The following is a 20,265-nucleotide window of genomic DNA, read 5'->3' on the forward strand; positions in this document are numbered from 1 at the left end:
AGACCGGCGTCAATAACAAAACAAAAAGAGCAAAGTTAACGGCGTATTACGCCATCATCCGGTGACCCTTTGGCCTTTTCGACTGAAATAAAACGACCTGAAAACCGTGTACTGTACACATGACGCATATGGTGCGTGCATGCATATAAGGTCCGTGCATATGATGTTTTGCCACCTCAATGAAAGGAAGTCTTTAAGCCACAGGAAGGAGTCGGACTGTAGCTCGCAGGTCACGTTGATGAAAGACATTCACAGAGGGAAAGGAAAGAAAAAAACCCCATGTGCGCAAAAAAAGAGCACGCTTGATTCCAGCAATGCGCTCGCTCGCGAGAGAGACTGGGCCGAAATTCTCGACTTGAAGCCGGGAGTGGAGCAATATTGACTGTAAAAAAAGTCAGTCGTGGTATCTTTATTTAAAGGGTTAAACTGACCTACTTATTAATTCGAAATATAATCACGATTCTGCTGATGACACCCTGCAATGTCGAAACCGGTCCAGAGCTTTGTTCGTCATGAAACACTGCTGAAATGACACACTCCCAGAAAGCCATGCAGCTGATGCGTTGTGTAAGAATTCTACTTGTTTTATTTTATACGTACGTGACTTTACCGAAAGAACCAAAGAGAAAGAATTATACATTGATATATTTGCGCTGCAAGACGGAAACGTGAAGGAGACATCTTCTCTGCTTATTTGTTTTCTTCTTAACTCGTTCATTGTTCACCGGTTCCTGCAGGATATTCCACTCTTCAACAAAACCGAAACGAAAATTATGATATTTTTTTGTTAACGGTGGATGGCAGCGGTGATGGTTGCCTCTCTCGGTTCGGTGAGAATATGTTGAGCCGATCCTTTCTCACTTCATCGTTGTTTGTGCTCCGCAGGAAACTCATTTGCGTGAAATTAAGTCGGTCGAGTTAATGACATCGACAAACAGAGCTATGTGAACGTGCAGGTTCGATTTAAAGCTTTCGTGACTGCAGGGATTCATCTTCTTGGTTCTTTCGGTAAAGTCACGTAGAATGTAAATAAAATAATAAAAATAAAACATAATAAAATTCTCACGACGTTTCGGCCACAACACAAGTAGCCTTCCTCAGGTGAAGAAACAGAACTGTCAGGAAGACGGCGCTTTAGTGAACAGCGCTTTAGTGAACAGCGCTGTCTTCCCGACAGTTCTGTTTCTTCACCTGAGGAAGGCTACTTGTGTTGTGGCCGAAACGTCGTGATAATTTTTATTTTACTATGTTTTATTTTTATTATTTTATTTACATTCTACGTGACTTTACCGCAAGAACCGAGAAGATGAACGTGCAGTGTTTGTAGTGTCGAAACGCAATGGCGACTCAGGAAGCTTTACAGAACTAAAGGATTCTCCCCCGTCCTCTCTTCCCCCCAGGTTTTGAGAACATTGCACAATTCACGAAGCATGAACCCTTATCTCTCATCCATCGCAACGTAAGTGCTGGTTGTTGCTGGATACCTGGAAATTTTGGCCTTTAGGCTTGTGCTCAGCAACTGTGATGTATATGGTGAAACGAATTGTTATATTGAAATCCACATTTGAACCAAAAACAATAACATCTATAACAGTAAATTGCATTGTAATTATCTAACAATAACAAAAAACATGCAGTATAAATAAAAGTAACAAAAATAATAATACACAATGAAATAGGAATCTTTGTGTAGAAAAGCCAGTGTTAAAAAAGTGAGTTAAGATTCGTAGAGAAGACATCAACACTCGCGAGCTTATTGCTTTGCTCAGGCGCAGGGTTCCACAGTTTCAGTGCAACGAAGGAAAGCGGACGGTCACCCGACTGTGAGGCTGTCCTTGGAGCCATCAACATCAGGCATTGCTCGAGCGAAGAGCTGTTGCCGGCATGTGTGACTCTAACAGATCACAGGCATGTCGAGGTGCTAACCCGCCCGGTGGCTGTGTATGTTACCATGAGGTGGTTTGCCCCATCCACTGTCAAACATGAAGGCATTTAGCTCTCCAATGTGTTTTTAAGCTGTACCGCGTGTTGTTTCTGCATGATGTCCGACGTTTCGCTGCACGGGCTGGCGATTCAGTTCCCGAAGAAGATCTCGCGCCACAGGGAGCGAAGCCGAGAGCCGAACACCGAGCGGCAGGAGCTGCAAGCGCGTCTGAGGGCCACACAGCAACTCAAGCGGCGTGGAGCGTCCAGAAATGTGGCTCGTACAATCGGCGAAGCATCTCGTGTAAAGCATATTCGATCAAGATGGTTGTGACGATTCCGACGCGAGTGGCAGCTGTTATTTAATATCGTGTGCTTCATGTACTATCTGTACCAGCCTGTTTTTATTAATAATTGAATGTTTGAACTTTAAAAGGTACGCGTACACATGTCTAAAGTATATGGGAGCTATCTTAAGTTTCCCTTTAAAAAAAACCCTCGATGTTCTGATGCAAGCATCTGTGACTGGGAACGAGACAAAACATTCAACTTGTACTGTGTAACTATTATTAGTTTTATCGAACATTCAATATTATTAACACGTAGGCTTTCGCGACCAATATTATTCATAATAAAGGTTTATTATGAAAACCTTTATTATGAATTCAATATTATACTTACAAAACAGTTACGTATTATTAAATTGTTCTTTGGTAGACGGAAACACATGCAAAAACAAATTATAAACCAAGTACTGATACAGGGTGGCCCAAACGTTAGTTTACCAAGATACAAAGTACAATCTGAAAACGTAACTTTGGCCTGCAGTTCATCCGTTTCAGAAAAATGTGGCTTGACATTTCGACATCGATGTTAATACATTGTGACGTGAATATGTAATGGCGACATTGTTTTGTAAATAAAAACGTAAATGTGTCTAATTCAGAAGCTTAACTTTTATTGGCCACTGTGTATTGTAATGAAAATGTTGTTGCGAATGTTTATTTAACGTTTGTTTGTAAGAAGACAACATTTTTTGGAGTTGATATTGCTAAGAGTATTCTCTACGCGCCAGACTACGCTGCCTATGAAAGTTTTTAATATTTTTTAAAAGAAGCCTGTTGCGCTCGCACAACTGTACGAGTAATTTCAAAAGACAAAGAAATTACGCAGAGATGGAAATGAGAGAAGACGCTGAGGAAGGAAGGTGAGAGAATTAAATCAGTGAGAAATTGGAAGGAAATACTGAGCATAAAAATAAAAACGAAGCAATAAAAGACTCCATAGAAGTTGCGCTGTGTAGCTCGAGTAATTTGACTGCTGGAAAGGAAAAGTGCCCGCTTTAACTTGACAAATGCCTGGAATTAGACGCAATTAGGGGCTGATTTCATCTCACTCAACTCCAAGCCTCCCCAACCAACCCTCCCAGCACAGCCAGACTTGTGGATAAAAAAAAACCTCACTGAGACTTAACAGGTTTCCTTTGAAATTACACCTTTCCGGCAAGCAGACTAATGGGTGGGTTTGCCTTGCCTGCTGATAGCCACAGTGGCATGTGTTTCCACGAGGGCTCTTGCACGCGATTTAGATTACCCCTTAGTGCACAGTATGCCAAGGATGCTGCTGTGGTGTTGTTGTTAATGGTTAGCACACTGGACTTGGCAATTCCAGAGGTCGCGCCGGTTTTAGTCGGTTATTATCTCCCGGCACGGCACGTGAAACAGTGGAGTGACATTTTCTTCTTCTTCTTCTTCGTGTGCTTGCGTGACGGTGGGAATTGTTGGCAGATTTGAAAAAGTAGTCGCAAATCACTTATCTGGGTAAAATCACTTGCGGCGAAACATCTCCCCCCAACCCCCTTACTGGCAGAATCTGCTCGTCTGTGACACAATACCTTTGTGCTAACCTTGCAAATACCAAATATACTGCATTAGTAGTACTGTACACGCTTTACTATTTCCATTGTGTACTGGCAAACCCACTGGACTTGCAATTCAGAGGTCGCTGGTTCGGTTTGATTTCCCGACGCGGCAGTTAAAGTAATGGGCAAGCTTTTGTTGTTTAACTCCCCCATCCCAGCAGTATGAATGTGTACACCACAGTCAAATCAGTGGTTCGGAAAGTCGCATCGTGTGGTGGGGTAAACCGTGGGTTACTCACACCCCCTCCACGACGTCTGGCAAGCGGGGGAAGAGTAGGCCAAATTCCCTTCTCAAGGGGCTTTCTAGTGCTCCATCTAGTGGCTTGCAGGGGCGTGAGCAGGCCATGGATTGCGGGGCTGGCTGCGCTCGCCACTCACTTGTTCCCCAGTATGTTGTAAACCCTTTGTCGCCACGAATCTCACGATGACCTCGTCCTGGAGTGTTTGTTTATGCCCAGATAAGGGACGGCGGGACCGTAATTTGTGCGTCTTTTTGGCCATTGTAAAAATATTCACGACCGCTCTTCCGTTGCATTCAATGCCTTTTTAAATCCTCTTTCGCCACCTAGCGCCGCGTGCCGGGATGTTTTCTGCGAATTTGTGATAAAAACCGGCCGAGCGTGTGGACACTTCATCCGAGACGTCAACCTAGCAACCTCCTGGCTTTCACATTCCTCCTCGTAGGCACCGGTCGTGTGACCGTCAAACGCATCACAACATCAACATGCCGATGCGTGCGTCTCCTTCGTAAGTTAGACTCTAAAGACATGGGCCGTATAGGGCCGTATAGGTAACCCACTGTCGTCTGCGATCCTTTGCTATTCTGATAGGATCAGCAGGAATAGCAAGGGAATGGCAACCCTGCACGAACTCTCTCCTGAAGCCATCTCGTCATGGCTAGCAGAACTCGACATTGGCATTTAGCTCCTGAACATATTGCCAAGAACAGAATCGTGTCGATGGCTTTGTTTACTCAGACTAACTTACTCGTTTCAGCACCGTCCATAGGGTGGTGCGGGGCTCGGGGCAAACCCCACTGTGTGGGCCCCCCAACGCCTTCAAACTGGTGGAAGTTTGACATTTGACACCACCGTGACGTCGAAGCGCGGTGCCCCCGAAAGCGCGGGGCCTGGGGCGGTCGGCCTGATTCGCTGTACCCTGGGGACGGCTTTGACTATTAAAGGGATCAAGTAACGGCCCTGCAAGTAGAATCGATTGGGATCTCTGGCAACAAAGCATTACACACCTCCGTGATATAAAACGGTCCGTGGAAGCGGATATCACAGAGCTGCATCTGACATCCCTTCAAGTGACTTATGGTCTACGCAATATAATTCGGCACTTTTCTCACTCGCTCTGATAAAAACAATTCAAATCTCAGAACCAAATTGAATGTGATGTTTTGTGTGTGTGTGTGTTACCAGTCAATTATTCCTGAGGAGGACACCATCAACTCTAAACACTTGAACACCTCTTTAGATCCAAATCTAGGGTCTCAGCGGTGCCAGCTCAGCACTCTGACCTCTGTGCTACCCAGGGCCCTTCAGCAATGCATATTATTACACGCACTGCCATATACTGTATATGAAGGGCACAGCTAATGACTCCAGAGCAACAAGCCGTAGTTGAGTAAACGTTAGGTGATTGGTCCATCATGTCAATGAGAAAGTTCATGAAGTTAAGAGTGGAGTGATACATTTTGATTTAAAGCTTTCGTGACTGCAGGGATTCATATACTTGGTTCTTTCGGTAAAGTCACGTAGAAGGGAAACAATAAAATAATAAAAATATAAAATAAAATTATCACGTTTCGACTGCAACACAAGCAATCATCATCAGGTGTGAAAACCACAGCAATATTTTTTTTTCAAATTTTCACACCTGATGATGATTGCTTGTGTTGCAGTCGAAACGTCGTGATAATTTTATTGTTTTATATTTTTATTATTTTAATGTTTCCCTTCTACGTGACTTTACCGAAAGAACCAAGAATAATGGAGTGATAATTATCAAAATGCGCAGTGATTAATGCTGTAGCTGTGAACACACACGTAATCTCTTGGTGTGTGAGGATCGTGTTGGGACACGTTGAGGTTTGTCGAGGAGACGAGGTAGATGCGTTCCCGGAGCTTCGTTCGTATATCGAAACTTCGTATACTGAACAACTTATAACGTTAGCGTTTTGAGGATGCGTTCCCAGCCTTCGTAACTTACCATTTCATACTATTAAGACGTTCATAACGTACCATTCGTATTGTAAACAAAGACAATTTATATGTAAAGTAATATTAGATGTTTTACTGTACAGTATTGAAATTAACTGACAAATAAAAAATTAAGTGTACGTACGGTACTGTAGATTCACACTCACCAGTGAGGTGTTTGGTGCAGTCGTCACGTGGCATTGCCACCACGCGGTGCTGCGCCCTGATTGGCCCTCACGAATGTATACAAACATTCCACGACCCGCTCACGGAACGCATCTGATTCTAATTAGATTCTTATTTATATAGTACCGTAGATGGATTCTCGTATAATTTATTCATTTCAATGCATTTGTGTATTATTTAACTAGACTTGTTTTTTTTTTAAACATATAAATAGTTATATTGAAACTTCTGTACAGCCCTTTGTAAGTCCATTGCTGAATTAACCCCTACACCATCACCCCCGTGCGTTTCGATAAAGCGGAGTTGTTTGACCATACTTCACCAGGCTGGCCAACGTGGCTTGGTGAAGCGAGATGCCAGGGACTGTTTCAAATATCACTTGCCACATTGATGTTTGCCTTGACATTGGTGAACAGGCACAACTAAAGACATCTGAAACACGCGATAGCGTCTGACCTAACTTGAGGGAATCATCTACGTAATATTGTCAAAATGTTGCTCGCATTTCAACATCCCTACGGTTTACTGGGAAAAAAATGTGGCACATTTGCCCACGTGACAAGTTGATTTTATGAACTGTTTTGGTTGGTAGAGGGGATAGCTGAAAATGTACATCATACCTACACGATTTAATAAAAAAGTAGATGAATCAAATCTTATTCTATTGAAATGAGAACTGAACCCTGTAATGCATCACTAAGTAGATTATGTAAAATCAGTTAGGGAACATTTGTATAATCGAATTCTTATCAGGTCCCGTTATATAAGCGCTGTCTCCAACTCATATCCACTCCAACAAATAATTCGGTGACTGCCTTGGCAGTGGTACACAAACACATCCCAAAAAACACTCAACACGCTCGTCAATAAACACTGCCTTAAAAGGAAAAAAAAACGGATCCAAGGCAATGTCTGGCCATTGCCTGACATGTCACCTAATATATCTTATGTATCCACTCTGGCCTCACTATATACTGTGAAAAAAGGCAATTACCCAAAATATCACTCATTAAATGCAGGGTGGTCCAGATCTCACGTGACCCCCCCCCCCCCCCCAAATTGACCCTTCCTCTAAGCACTCTCGAGGTTCAAACCCGCTGAGGCCTTGCGATGTCCGATGGGGACGGCCTCATTCCGGGTGAATTTAGTCATAGGCTTGTACGGGTAGGAACCTCCTGGTTCCACCACCAGCCCACAGGGGATTATTGTGTCCGTCCGTCGTGCATCCACACATGGGAGGGGTGGGGCTGGGTGGAGAGGGGAGGGTGGGGAGGGGCTGGGTGGGGAGGGGCTGGGTGGGGAGGGGCTGGGTGGGGAGGGGAGGGTGTGGAGGGGCTGGGTGGGGAGGGTTGGGAGGGTGGGGCTGGGTGGGGCTGGGTGGGGGAGGGGCTGGTCACCCCGTGGTGCCCTTATAAAACTCAACGTTTAACCTACTCACGCCGGCTTGTGCCCGCCCTCACAGTCGGGCATATTTGCGGAATACACCACGTGGTGCCGCCGTTGACCCTGGCCATTGACCGAGCAACCCAACGTTCCTACCAGCTCCCTCCGCAGGAGAATGTGTTACTGTACCCGTAAGGTCCAATTAGTCTGCTGGCAAATGTTTAAATAGAAAAGACGTGTGATGGCGTCTCTATTAGCGACGGCGGTGTGGCAGATTGCCAAGGTGGTCTATTTTTGGCCGTGTTTATCGAGACATGAATCCGTATATCTTAGGGTTGAACACAAACCCATATGTTAGGCAGTGATGTATTTATATATACGGAATATATTCCGTATACCAGAATGTGTGTGTGCAAAACTAATGAACTTACAACATTTCTGTAATATACACCTTTATAATCGTTAACAATAGTTAAGTTCATTAAAACAAACATACAAGATCACTGATTTTAAGATATGTTTAATTTGTGTTTATGTAAGTCAGCAACGTTTCACTTCAGTTGTATAACGCGTGCGAAGGTTTTAAATGAGGTATTTAATTGTAGCTCTGGCTAATTTGATAAACATACCCAAACTATTTCATGAATCTCAAAAGACCACAGGTGTAATTAATGAGTACATATCATAACATGTTAACACACCAAAAGCACTAAAATATAGTCAATTGCCAGATATTTTCCCTGATATGCACAGCTGTACCATAATGTACTTAGAGCAGTGTCATTAATATGACACGACTAGACAATCTCTATGTACACTAAAGCAATGCAATCGACAAATGGCAACATATTGATAGCAGCCCATTGTTGGAGACACATTGGCACCTAAAAGCGTCGTGTAGACTCAATCAACATCGTTGTCACGCATACAAATGTACACAGTGAGTCTTTTGCATTGGCATGAGATTGATTGATGGTAATAACCGTATGATTTTAAATGGATCACTTGTAGGGGAATGAAAGTTACACTTTTAATCACTTGTAGGGGAATGAAAGTTACACTTTTAATCAAAAGAAGCACGACTATTATTTGGCTTGCTCAGGACTGAGGTATCGGCAGATTCGTGATAAGGGCGGATATGTTGGACATTGATATAGAAAGACTGTTGCACCATTCACCTGCGTGTGGGCAGCCGATTGTGCAGCGTGATTGCACACGTGTTCATTGTTAACATGCACGCCGAAAATGTTCACTTAAATTTGGACACAACAGTACACTGATAACATCACGGTGATATCATCTTCGGTAATAGCTCAATGTTGTGTCCCGCTTGTCATAGAAATACACGTGCATTACATTGTATAATTAAGCATTGCTACAGACGAGATGTGAACACGTGACCTAAGGTGGTTTGGGGGGGGGCGCAGTGGTTAGCGCACTTTGCTATAAACACCTGCCGAGTTCGATTCCTGGCCACGGCGGCGAATGATATCCGACCCGTTCTTGGCCCCCAACTCCCTAACTTATTCATCACAAGACCGCACTGCCCATCGCGGTGAAAGTATTGGCGTCACACAACCCCCAATTGGCGTCAAGCAACCACCATTGACTGAAATGGTGCCAGGGAAGCCCTCGTCCAGCAAGGGGATTGACTCGGCGCTGTCAATTGAGGCACAGGGCAGCCAACGCTGAACGACGACTTTAAATGTTCGTGTAACGGCTGTCATTCTTCAAGAAGTGTTCCCTAATCGGCCTGCTTCACGCTCAGTGCTCTCACACCGCGGCGTTTATTTATTTCTTACGAATCATTAGGTGTGTGTAATGTGCAGTGACTCGATTTGCATTTGAATGGCGAGAGGGAAAATGCAACACGTGGACGGCAGTGATGGGAGTGAGTGTGAAGCCTGCTTTGGAATTTGTGAAGTTCTGCTTTGAAGGATACAGAACACAAAACAATCATTCGCGTCGTTGTGGACAACTCTTAATGAACAAAAATAGTGCGTCTCTTCGCACGAGACCACAGCCAGTCACCCACACGGCCTTCTGGGAGGGCGTCAGTTCAACAGCATTGATTCAGCACATGCAAAAACTGGATCGGTTTCGGCATACAGCGTCTCATCAGCAGATACTGAAATACTCCCAAAAGGCCGTGGCCGGGGGGGGTCGATAGGTTTGCACACAAAAAAAGTTTACGAATAAATCCGAATAAGAAGTTGATTACCCGCGTATATGACCCATTGAGCGATGCAGCTCTTTTTCAAGTGTGTGTGTGGAGAGACACACGCAGTGAATGACAGAGACATATCGTCTGCTTATCTAGCAGTGTTCAAGATGGTTACTGGGTTTCCAATTAACTTTTTATTTGAATGTGCCATTTCATTTGATTAAAAGTTGATTGGAAAGTCAATAGTAAGATTAAGTATATACACATTCTTCTGAACAAAAAACGTGAACCCATTCATGAAGAGCATAAAAATGCATATGCCCTTCATATTTTGTCAAATAAATACATTTGGGATACAGTGAATACGTATTAACTTAAAATAAGACATGATGAATTGTATACAATCAAAGCTATAATAAGAAATGCATAAATCACGGTACACAATGGCAGCGTTGGCCGTTTATGTGAAACGATTCACATGTTGGAAAATTGGTCAACTTACATGAATTAAATTTGATTTTAATAAGCCGAGTTCCCTCTCTAACTTCTTAATGACACTCAGTGAACAGCATGCATACTACAGCCGGCTTATTGTTACTGCGGTTGTATTAGTCTTACACATTAGCGCTGTCTGTTGCAGAGTGGAAGTTAAACATTTCGTGTGTCGACTCCATGGGCCACGTTTGCCAAATTTGAAATATTACTCGATTGGGATTATACACAAAACTGAAACTAAACGACTTTATTTTCCAGGTAAAGCCCACTGAGCTGTTTGCTCGTTTTCATCGCTGACCTTGCCACACATACTCGTTCGTATCGTCACACGTGGGAATTTATAGTCGCCAAATAAAGTGGGGGGCACAACTGGAGGACCTGGAGAAAAATCCACGCGACCACTGGGAGAGAGAGAGACCACGCCAACTCCAAATATACAGCAGGCATCGTAAGGGACCGAGATCAAACCCACGATCCTCTCAATGCCAGGTGAGGAAGGTAACATCTCATCACCGCGGCGCCTCCTATACATAGCAATCATCTCCCGCTACTGCGAAAACTTGGCAGGACCCTCCTGGAAATGAGTCGTAACACTCGGTGAAGCTTTTTGTGCATAATATTGGGCACGTTTTGTAAACAGTAAAGATACAAAAGGGGTGATCTGGATAAACGTGAATCAATGACACCAGTATGTAATATTGACATTGTATGTGATTTTCAGAGTGGGAAGGGAAATAATGACGTATTCAGTGGAGTGATCGTCTTGCACTTGTCAAAATTGACTTCACAAAATAAGATACATTTTTATTAGATTTGGCTTCGGAATTTAATTTGGCGAAATGTAAGCTCTGAGAATTAAGTGTAAAAGTTTGACTTGCATGTGAAAAATAATCTCTTAGTAGAGTGTATGTCAAAGTGCATACTCCACTCTTTAAAAGACAATGCATCTGTTACTCATTGGTTTTTTCGGTAAAGTCACGTATGTAGCAATACCATAAAATTATATTAAAATAAATCAATCACGACGTTTCGACAGCAACACTTGCTGTTTTCATCAGGTGTAAAAAAACAAATAGCGAGGGAGCACATAGGATGACATCAACGCAACACATAGAGAGCGTAAAACTGCACGGAGGTAAATACAAGAAGATGAGAGACGAGAATTCAACAAACCTAAGAAAAAATTACGTGATGCAAAACCAGTCGGCCAACAACACAGTTAGACACTTGCCTGGCGGACCACGAATTTCAGAAGAGTGCTAAATTTCGTGTTCATCCTCTGGGTTGAACATACCAGCATAGACAGAGTGAACAAATACGAGGTACAAGGCAGCAGAAATACATAGACAGGGACACCAAGAGGCAAGAAGAGGAAAGACGGACAGAGAAGCAGGAAAAAGGGCCGGAGGGATGAACAGACAGAGGCTTAAAATAAGCAGTAGAGGTGGGGAGAGGGGCCGAAGAGAGCAAGGGGCGCAATAGGTTTAGGACAGAATTGTAAAGGTAACTTCCCCGTGGAAGTGTGTTAATAAAGAATTAAAGCTTTCGTGACTGCATAATTTGCTCAATACATCTGCTTAAATAAATATTTGAGAAAGGCCCTGGGAAGGGTTTTTCTCCGCAGACTGTTATCAGGCAGACTGATGCACCGCGGTGGGATTTCTAATTAGATATCTGAATATTCAGAAAGATCACAGAGCACTACACTAGTGAGATTTCTGAATAGATCATTCGTCTCATCACATGACTGCGATAGCACGGATGTCAAACATTGCGGGAAATAGTTTTTAATGATTAAATGGAAATTGATACCTCAATGATTTAAGTGTAACACGTTATTGCAAATGTATTCCTCTTGGGGGCAGTGCAGTCACGAGTCTGGAAAGCAATCGACTGTATATGGTTTTAAAGAAATATAAAATATTAACTGGTACCACTTTCATGCACATTTCAGCAAAGTAAAATATTTTTTTTCACACGGTTTCAATTGAGCACGTGACCGTAAATAAACGTGCACAAATGCAAAGGAGACTCATGCTGACATCTTTGAGTTCTCACATGGTTCAACAAAATCAAATTGAACTTGGGAGCAACTGCCATGGGCAGCGCTGTAAGTGCATAGTGCGTGGAGTCTTGTCGTATGCTTCTATTTACGTAGGCATAAAATGTTAAAATCCCGTGCGGTAAAACGTGTTAAAAATGTTAATGATTTAGAAAAAAAAACCCTGTATAAATAATGATACCAACCATAGCAATAAAAAAAATCACAACCTGACAAAGAATGGAAAATAAATTGCTTGCAATTTTTTCGCAAACACACAATAGAAAGGTTAATTGAATAAAAGCGAGAGCTCTTGGCTGTGTTTTCTGGTTGTTGTGCGTATTGTTCGGCACGAAGTCTGAAGTTTTCATTAGTAATCGCGCCAATGCAACCCTTAAAATCCATCGGAAAGCTATAGAACACAACTGCGAAAACATTTTGCAGTGGTGTTACCAAGAGCTTAATTTCAGACTCGATATTTTCTGTAAAGCTGCTAGTCCTGTTAGGAGGTAGGGCTTATTGAAATAAAAGATGACCGCTAGTGTGTAAGGTACGCCTATCCATAATAATGTACCTTTATTGTACCATACATAATCCAATGAAAATGTTTAAAATGAAAAATAATAGCCCAAAAATAATCATTCCAAAATGATTCCTGGGACAGGGTCCAGGCAGTTTTGCCTGAAATTGAGCACTGGGCGTCAGTGAGAGTGATTCGAGGGATGCTATCACTTCACGTGGCTTCAAAGTGCACGTGCCCTGGTACAGGTGCATCACCGCCACTCAGAGGTGAATGGCGGGTGGCGTTGTTGTTGCTATCACCAGGGCGCTATGGCTGCGTGCCGATGTAGTTCTGCGCGCAGAAATCTTGGATGCGCATGCACGCCTCCTCCAGCATCTCGCGGGGCACGGTCAGCACCACGCGGAAATAGTTGGGGTACTCGAAGCACTGAAACGTCAAACATTGGCGAAGAAGCAAAAAATCACTCAAACGGTGCTCCTTCACCACTGCCGTAGCAAAGGCAGGGCGGGTGGAGCGGCCGCCCCCGGTGCCCATCCTGAGGGAAGTTGCTGCCTGCATTTGGAGCCGAATTGTTGGAGAAGAAGCAACGAAGCATCAAAGTGGTGGTTCAAGTATTTTGGTCGGGCGGTGCCTCGCGAAGACGGCACACCTTGCCCCGGCAGCTAAAATGCCCAGCTATGGCTCTGTTCACAACATACAGAATGTTAAGTAATTGAAATCATCGGCGTAGAGGGACCGAACTATATATATATGCACACGCGTGCGAGAATACTAGCAGGGGTGGTAAGGAGAGTGGTTTATGACGTCACGTGACACGGGTGAGGCGTAGGAGAGGGAATGATGATAAAACGTACACATTCGCTATCCTTTCACCGCCCAAGCTCCACGGGTTCCTGCTAGTTAGAATTTAATAGCGCAATTCTGCTCATCTGCTCTGACGTATTAGACGTACCACAGTGCAATGCTCCAAGAAGCTGCAACAAAAAGTGGCCTCTGCGTGATTGGCACGGGGCCCTGGTGCTGGGAATGAAATGGGAGGCTCCTGTCCAAATTCCCTCCACCTCCGATCTCCATAGCCCAGAACCCGGGCCCCTGCGGCCCATGGGCCCCCGTGCTGTGGCATCGCCTGTACATTCGATAGCCACGGCATTGCCTCAAGCATCAATGTGCAATGGAACTTGATTTTTTTTCGTGAGAAATTACTTAAAATAATACCAACGCTGCTCTTTTCCTCACAGCGGAATGGAGAAACCATCCCATGCCCAGATTTGTGCTGTGTTTATTTTTTGTCACGGATGGTTCTGAATGCATGGAGACCATTACAATTGCAGAATATGTGCTGTATCAGCATAGATCATTATCTGTATGGCAGGGAGAGTAAGTGTGTCTGAGCAGTGCCGTCTATGTAAAACTCCACCGGAACAACGAGGGAGAGCTGGGAGAGAAGCATGGCTGCGATGTGCATACACGCAGAAACTCAATGTTACACGTCACTTAATCGCCAAAAATGCTAAACATCTTTACAAAATATACTTCAACACAAAACAATATCAAAGATAGTAAACATTTCAATCAAAATTGCATTTCTGTGAACAAAATAACTGAGTGATGTTCTTTTATGTAATGTTTTGTCACAGCTGCCAAGCACACATTAATGTATGTTCTCAAGCAATGTTATCACAACCAATTTCTGCCTGAATAGAATTAGAAATGTCTTTCAATTCGTTTTAGACAAAATGGAACTTTCCACATCAAATTATATACAAACTAAAATATCTTAGTACAAGCGCCCATTTATTATATCATGCTTTCCACGTAGCAAAGATCACAATCCAGTGGACAACAAAAGATATTGATGGCTTAATTATGTGATATTGGAATTCGATATGGCGCTGGCACATTGTAAGTAAGTACACTGCCTTGTGATAGGAGGAGTGGCTTGAACCCCAGTAAATTATAGTGGCCATGAAATTATCTTTTCATAAGCTATCTCAAGGATTGGCAACAATTTAATGTGATTCATTTTTTGGCCATCTTCCTCATAATCAATATCGCGCTGAGTTAAGTGTTCAGTAAGAGTGAGTCATGCGTGACGGTTACACTAACCTTGGCCGGGAGGCAGAAGACCGATTGGTCTGATATGAGTCTCTGGGTGAACTGCACGTCGTCCTTATATTCGGGAAACTTATCCATCTGTATTCCAACCTGAGCGATTAAGCAGAGATCCACACTGAAAAATCTGAATAAACAAAAACACTTAAATCTCTGAAACTATAGATTTTGTTCAGATAAAGTCTGGAACAGAAGCAAGGGTGACACTTGGCACCTATTCGAGCAGGTCCATGTCACTGTATTCACAACTTTTTGTCAATCCACAGCAAGATGAAGCCCTCCCGACGCTATGTTGGTCATGGGCAGGGGTCTGAAAACAAATTGACAAGAAGATCCTTTTTTTCGAAATTGGTAAAAAAACCTCAATATTTCCAGACCTGCAATGCATGTGAATATGAGACGGTGGTCCTTGATAAATAACATCATGAAGCAGTCTTTAAAGAGCCCCATGGCACGAGCCATGGTCAGGAATCAAACTCAGGCGGCTGGGCTCACCGCGCAATATGCGACCATTGTGACCAAACCGGTGAGTGCGTGTTGATGAAGGTGGGGGCATGCTGATAACCGGTTCAGAAATCACTCACCACTGATGTTTACCTGTGGCCAGGAATCAAACTGAGGTGACAAGAGTTCATAGCGCAGCGCCCCAACCACTGCGCCACAACGTTGTGAAACCGGAAGTCCTTGTCTGGATGTTTAATTGATATTTAAAATGAATAATGAAAATTGTGAGCTCGCCAAATGAATTTCTTCAAGTAGGAAAAGATAGCACCGTGTGCTATGTCGAATATCATGCTTTGTTTCATGATACGATTCATTGTTTGCACTGTGTTACTGACCATCATGTACATTGCTCCACACGGCATGAACGGCTTGAGACCAGGGACTGTGGTTAGGGTGTTGTAGCAATACTCGGCATTGTCCTGTGGGAAGAGCGAAGTGTCTTGACGTCAGGTTGAAGTGCGAATGCTACGCCAGTTTCCTGTGGCAGCAGCCAAAGGGTTTGAGCGAAACACAGCGCTACCCCTCGAGCGGTGGGCACAGGAACTGTCGCGCCTCTCACCGTCTTCTATTTAAATCTCCCGAGTTGAAAATACCCACGTGCACCTAAACTATGAAAAGCAAGTGTTCGTTATGAACATTTAAAAAAAAAATGTCAATCCGAAGCAGAGTCACCGACAAAAGGCATGAAAAGTTATGCGATCCAGTGGAGTTGACCAGTGTGGCCTTCCACGTGTAGAAAACACTCATTCATTTAGAATTATTCAAACGTGATGATAATATAGGACCGCATATCCTGAACAATTGTCACCGCTTTGTTTGTCGGAAATCTGTGCACGGTACAAATTCTGCAGTGTTTTGTGATGCAATTTATATGAATGACGCAATATATTATCAAATAATATATTTGTTTAAAGCCCTCCAATGGGTTTTTGTGTTGTACCGATTGGTTGCATCAAGAAGCCATTGGAGAGCTACTCAGAATGAGTGCGAAAAGCTTACCCGTTTATACTTTAGCCTAAATAACAAAGTGTTGCGAAATGTCGGACAACATGCATTCCAGCCTCGAGGAGCTGTCCCTCCAGCTACTAATTTGAAGATTTACAAAAAGTCCAAGAGAGTCAACTTCAAAAGGGAGCTATTGTGAATGCAATTTGTATTAAATATCACTTCTGCTATAAGCAAATCTGCCCAACAGAGAGTGTGTAAGGCCTGCTTGCATACTGTTAAGTGTAGCTCATTATGGTAAAATGTTAAAAGAAAAATAACGAATGAACCACAAAGATCCCCCCATAGCATTTTCCAGGCTGTTGGGGCGAGTGCCGTTAGGGAGCAACTACGAAGGCTGGCACGAGACGAACGGTGTGACCAGAACCACGCACGGCCACCCGTGTCTCCACCCGGCTCATGTTGACAAACGACACTCTGTACTTATGTTTAGCTAAATCAGCCTAAGGCAGGCCCAGGACTAGTCTAAATATGTTCTGCTTATGTTGGCCGTGACCAGAAAGCAAACTCAAGAATTCGCGTTTGTATCACAGTGCACCAACCGCTACAGCAGTGTTCTCCACAACAACAGACATCTTTTGCCACGAAGTGCCGGTGACATCAACACCACACTTGTGGGAGGCTCAAGGTACTTTGAGGCCATTCCCCAACAAACACACACACGCTCACACGCAGACACACACATTAACAACCAATGCATGGTCAGCAATCAAGCAGAGTTGCTGGGTTGCATTCATGCAGAGGGCGTGAACTGCCACATGGGTAAGGGCCCATGACGCACCTTGATGAACTCCACAGTTCTCTGGTAGAAGTCGCTGGGAGTGTGGTTCAGGATCCGCTTCAGTGCTCCCTGGATCACTGTGGAGGGTCCCAGAATCTTCTGGCTGAGCCGCAACAGTCCATCGCGTATCTGTGTTTAAAAGCACAAGGGCAAAGTTGCAGCCTCACAATTGCTTTCTCACGGCACTGCTGGCAGGATGTCAATTCTCTCGCCTGGTATACAGGAGGATCGTAGGTTGAATCCTGACCCTGACGACTGCTGTATACTTGGAGTTTGCATATTCTCCCCGTGGTCACGTGGATTCTTCTGCGGGTTCTTCGGGGGTTTCCCTCCACATTTAGAAACATGCGTTGAGAGTATTTGGCTGCTTTACATTTCCACATGATAAGCTAATTATCATTTGTGACCAGGTCGTTTCTAATAAAGAGCCATATAGCTCAGTGGGCCTGACCTGGTAAAATAGTTGATCGTTTTTCTAAAGGTATTTTGCTCTTCTTCCACACTGGCCAGATGTACCACAAGAGGTGGGAATCCCCACAATTTACACCATGACATGTGACCTTTCCGATCGACTGCCTGTGATTTACCATTTACACCGCTGTGTGGACACAGGCTGGTGGGGTGAGGGTGAAGACTCTTGCACCATTATTTAAAACTGGCCCCATTGGCAGCTGGAGTCGAACCGGAGAGCTCTGGATTGTACGTCCAGCTTGCTAACCATTACACACCTCTGATTAGCACGTTAACTACGTACGGTGCGAAATAAGTTCAACATACACACATACATATGACAGCATTTGTGTATCTGTGTAAATGCCCTAATTATAATTGCCACGCTCAAGCAGTCTTAATTCTTGTTCCCACTTTTCATGCCAAGTGTCAGTTCCTAAAAAAAATATCTTGAATGAGTTTAAAGGGTGCCAGGTAATTCACGTTAACGGGTTATAGCTTTTACTCAGATTTGTTTAGAATCTGTGCTTACGTTCTATCGTCTTTGCAGTGGGGTGTGTGTGACCCAATGCTGCTATGGCATTGAACTGCAAATGAGTTATCACACCTAGGCGGGAATACGCTAATAAAATGGATTAATCACAGAATTAAATATATAAATGCAACCGATAACACTATTAATACCTTTGTAAATTAGATGTGTAGCTGGGAAGAAAATTGTGAGAGTCTTTGTTTTTTAAAGAAAGAGCACGTTAATTTGTTGATTATTGAAAGCACACTTGCAGTAAAATATGTTAAACAGGATACACTGATTATACAGTACTACATGAATTTACCGTTATTCAAGATTAGTTTGATATATTTATGAAGATATGTGATGTATTGGTTCAGATAAGTGACCCATATCCCAGGTAATATATCAAACTATTATTCGAATAATGAGAAATGTATGCTCTGCATAATCCATGAATGACCCATAATCTATCCACTGCTGGATGAAGGCTTCCTTAAGCCATTGCCATATCTTAAGGTCTTGCGAGTGGATATTTAATGGCTGGTAATAACAACAACGACGACGATGGTGATATTGACTGAAGTGTGTACTGTTTAATATATATAGAGAAAGATATTTGATTCCATGACGATGCTCTAATTACATTACCGCACACATAATTGCGTTGGAAGTTCTGGCCATACATTTTGTCCGAAGATCTGGTGGCGGTCGTGGATGAAGACCCAGCCCATGCGCCAGCCCGGTACCAGCCAGCGCTTTGCTAACCCCCCGCACGCAAGGATGGGCACCTCGCTCGTCAGTGGGGCCATGGCATGGTACTGATGCCCGGGGAACACCTGTGTGACATCACACAAAGACAAAGATCCCCCATGTGGCCTTTAGAACAAACTGGTGGTGGCAAGTGCTGTAGCCTCATGATTACAATGCAATTAAAATATAAAATTAAGAATTACTGTATTCGCAATTCGATTGATATTTATTTTTCACTCGGAAGTACTATCTGTAAATTGTTTTTCCCTTCGTTCATTTGTAAAAAAACGATTCACCGACGAATGACGGAGATGTGTAACGATGCACTCTGCGGCGCTAATCTACGCTTCCCTTGCCGTGGCGATCGCTTCCCAGTTTCTGTCGGCGACAGAGCAAGAGCCAATTTAACGTGCGGACATTGCCTGGATGTTTATTAAGTGCTTGGAGAGTACACGCAGGATCTGGCACTTCCTCAATGTACTTATTGTGACCTCTACTGCAATCTAATAGCACTATTAGTCTGCGCTAAATGAATCTCACAATGCTTGTCTGCGAGCACCCAACAAGCTATTCACTGCCATTTTGCCAATGATTAAGACGGCTTGGTGCGGCCACGATGTCACATCGTAGAGTAGTTGTCGGATGTTGCCAATTCCGTTGTCTCGAACAAGAAGTGCGGCTTAACCTTGAAGTGCCGTCTCACACACGGGTCTGCTTTGAAACACGTCATATATATAGCCTGTTGTCAATCCACTGCCGAATGAAGGCCTCCCATCCCCCACACAATGTCGGTCAGGGCGGGTTGTTGGTCTCAGTGTGGATCGGTGAAAATCATTTGCTCCTGGCCGGTAATCGAAAATGAAAAACTATTGAAAACTAAACTATTACGTTTTTTTATTTTACCAGGTAAGGCCGACTGAGATAACAGGTCCCTGCAGGGTGGGCTGGTAGGAACATTGGAATTTTGCGCAATTTTATTTTTACACCCCAACAGCACGAGATTTCACTTCGTTAAAGTATTGAAAGGGGACGGACGGACGGACACATTAATCTATTGCAGGCTGGTACACTCAGTTTACAACTTCGTTCCTACCAGTATAATGCTCTTTTTCAGAAGTAACCTGGCCACAAATGATAGCTCAACGAAGTGGCTTATCACGTGGACATTTACAGCAGCCAAATACTCTAAACTCATGTTTCTAAACGTGGATGTAAAAACTGAAGACTTGGAGAAAAATCCATGCGACCACAGTGAAAACACGCAAACTCCAAATATACAACAGGCGTCAGGGTCGGTATCGAATTGACG

General features: G+C 43.6%; 1 protein-coding gene across 2 annotated transcripts in view; it reads right to left on the reverse strand.

Moving 5' to 3' along the window:
• Positions 1–8,121: 8,121 nt before the first annotated feature.
• The window catches only part of TAT (tyrosine aminotransferase), a 44,480-nt gene continuing 32,336 nt past the window's right edge, over positions 8,122–20,265 (reverse strand). Inside the window, exons 8-12 of one of the 2 annotated variants that reach the window (XM_032960789.2) lie at positions 18,890–19,042; positions 17,243–17,371; positions 15,792–15,875; positions 14,947–15,045; positions 8,122–13,266 (exon numbers count right to left, since the gene is read on the reverse strand). In XM_032960789.2, coding sequence (XP_032816680.1) covers positions 13,147–13,266; positions 14,947–15,045; positions 15,792–15,875; positions 17,243–17,371; positions 18,890–19,042 — 585 coding nt within the window. In that variant the 3' untranslated portion in view covers positions 8,122–13,146. The remainder of the gene's footprint in view (positions 13,267–14,946; positions 15,046–15,791; positions 15,876–17,242; positions 17,372–18,889; positions 19,043–20,265) is intronic. The other variant, XM_076069603.1, reaches the window with a different exon arrangement.

Source organism: Petromyzon marinus, chromosome 25 (genome assembly GCF_048934315.1).
Source record: "Petromyzon marinus isolate PM22_M1 ecotype Great Lakes invasive population chromosome 25, UKy_Petmar_22M1.pri1.0, whole genome shotgun sequence".
Lineage (NCBI taxonomy): Eukaryota > Metazoa > Chordata > Hyperoartia > Petromyzontiformes > Petromyzontidae > Petromyzon > Petromyzon marinus.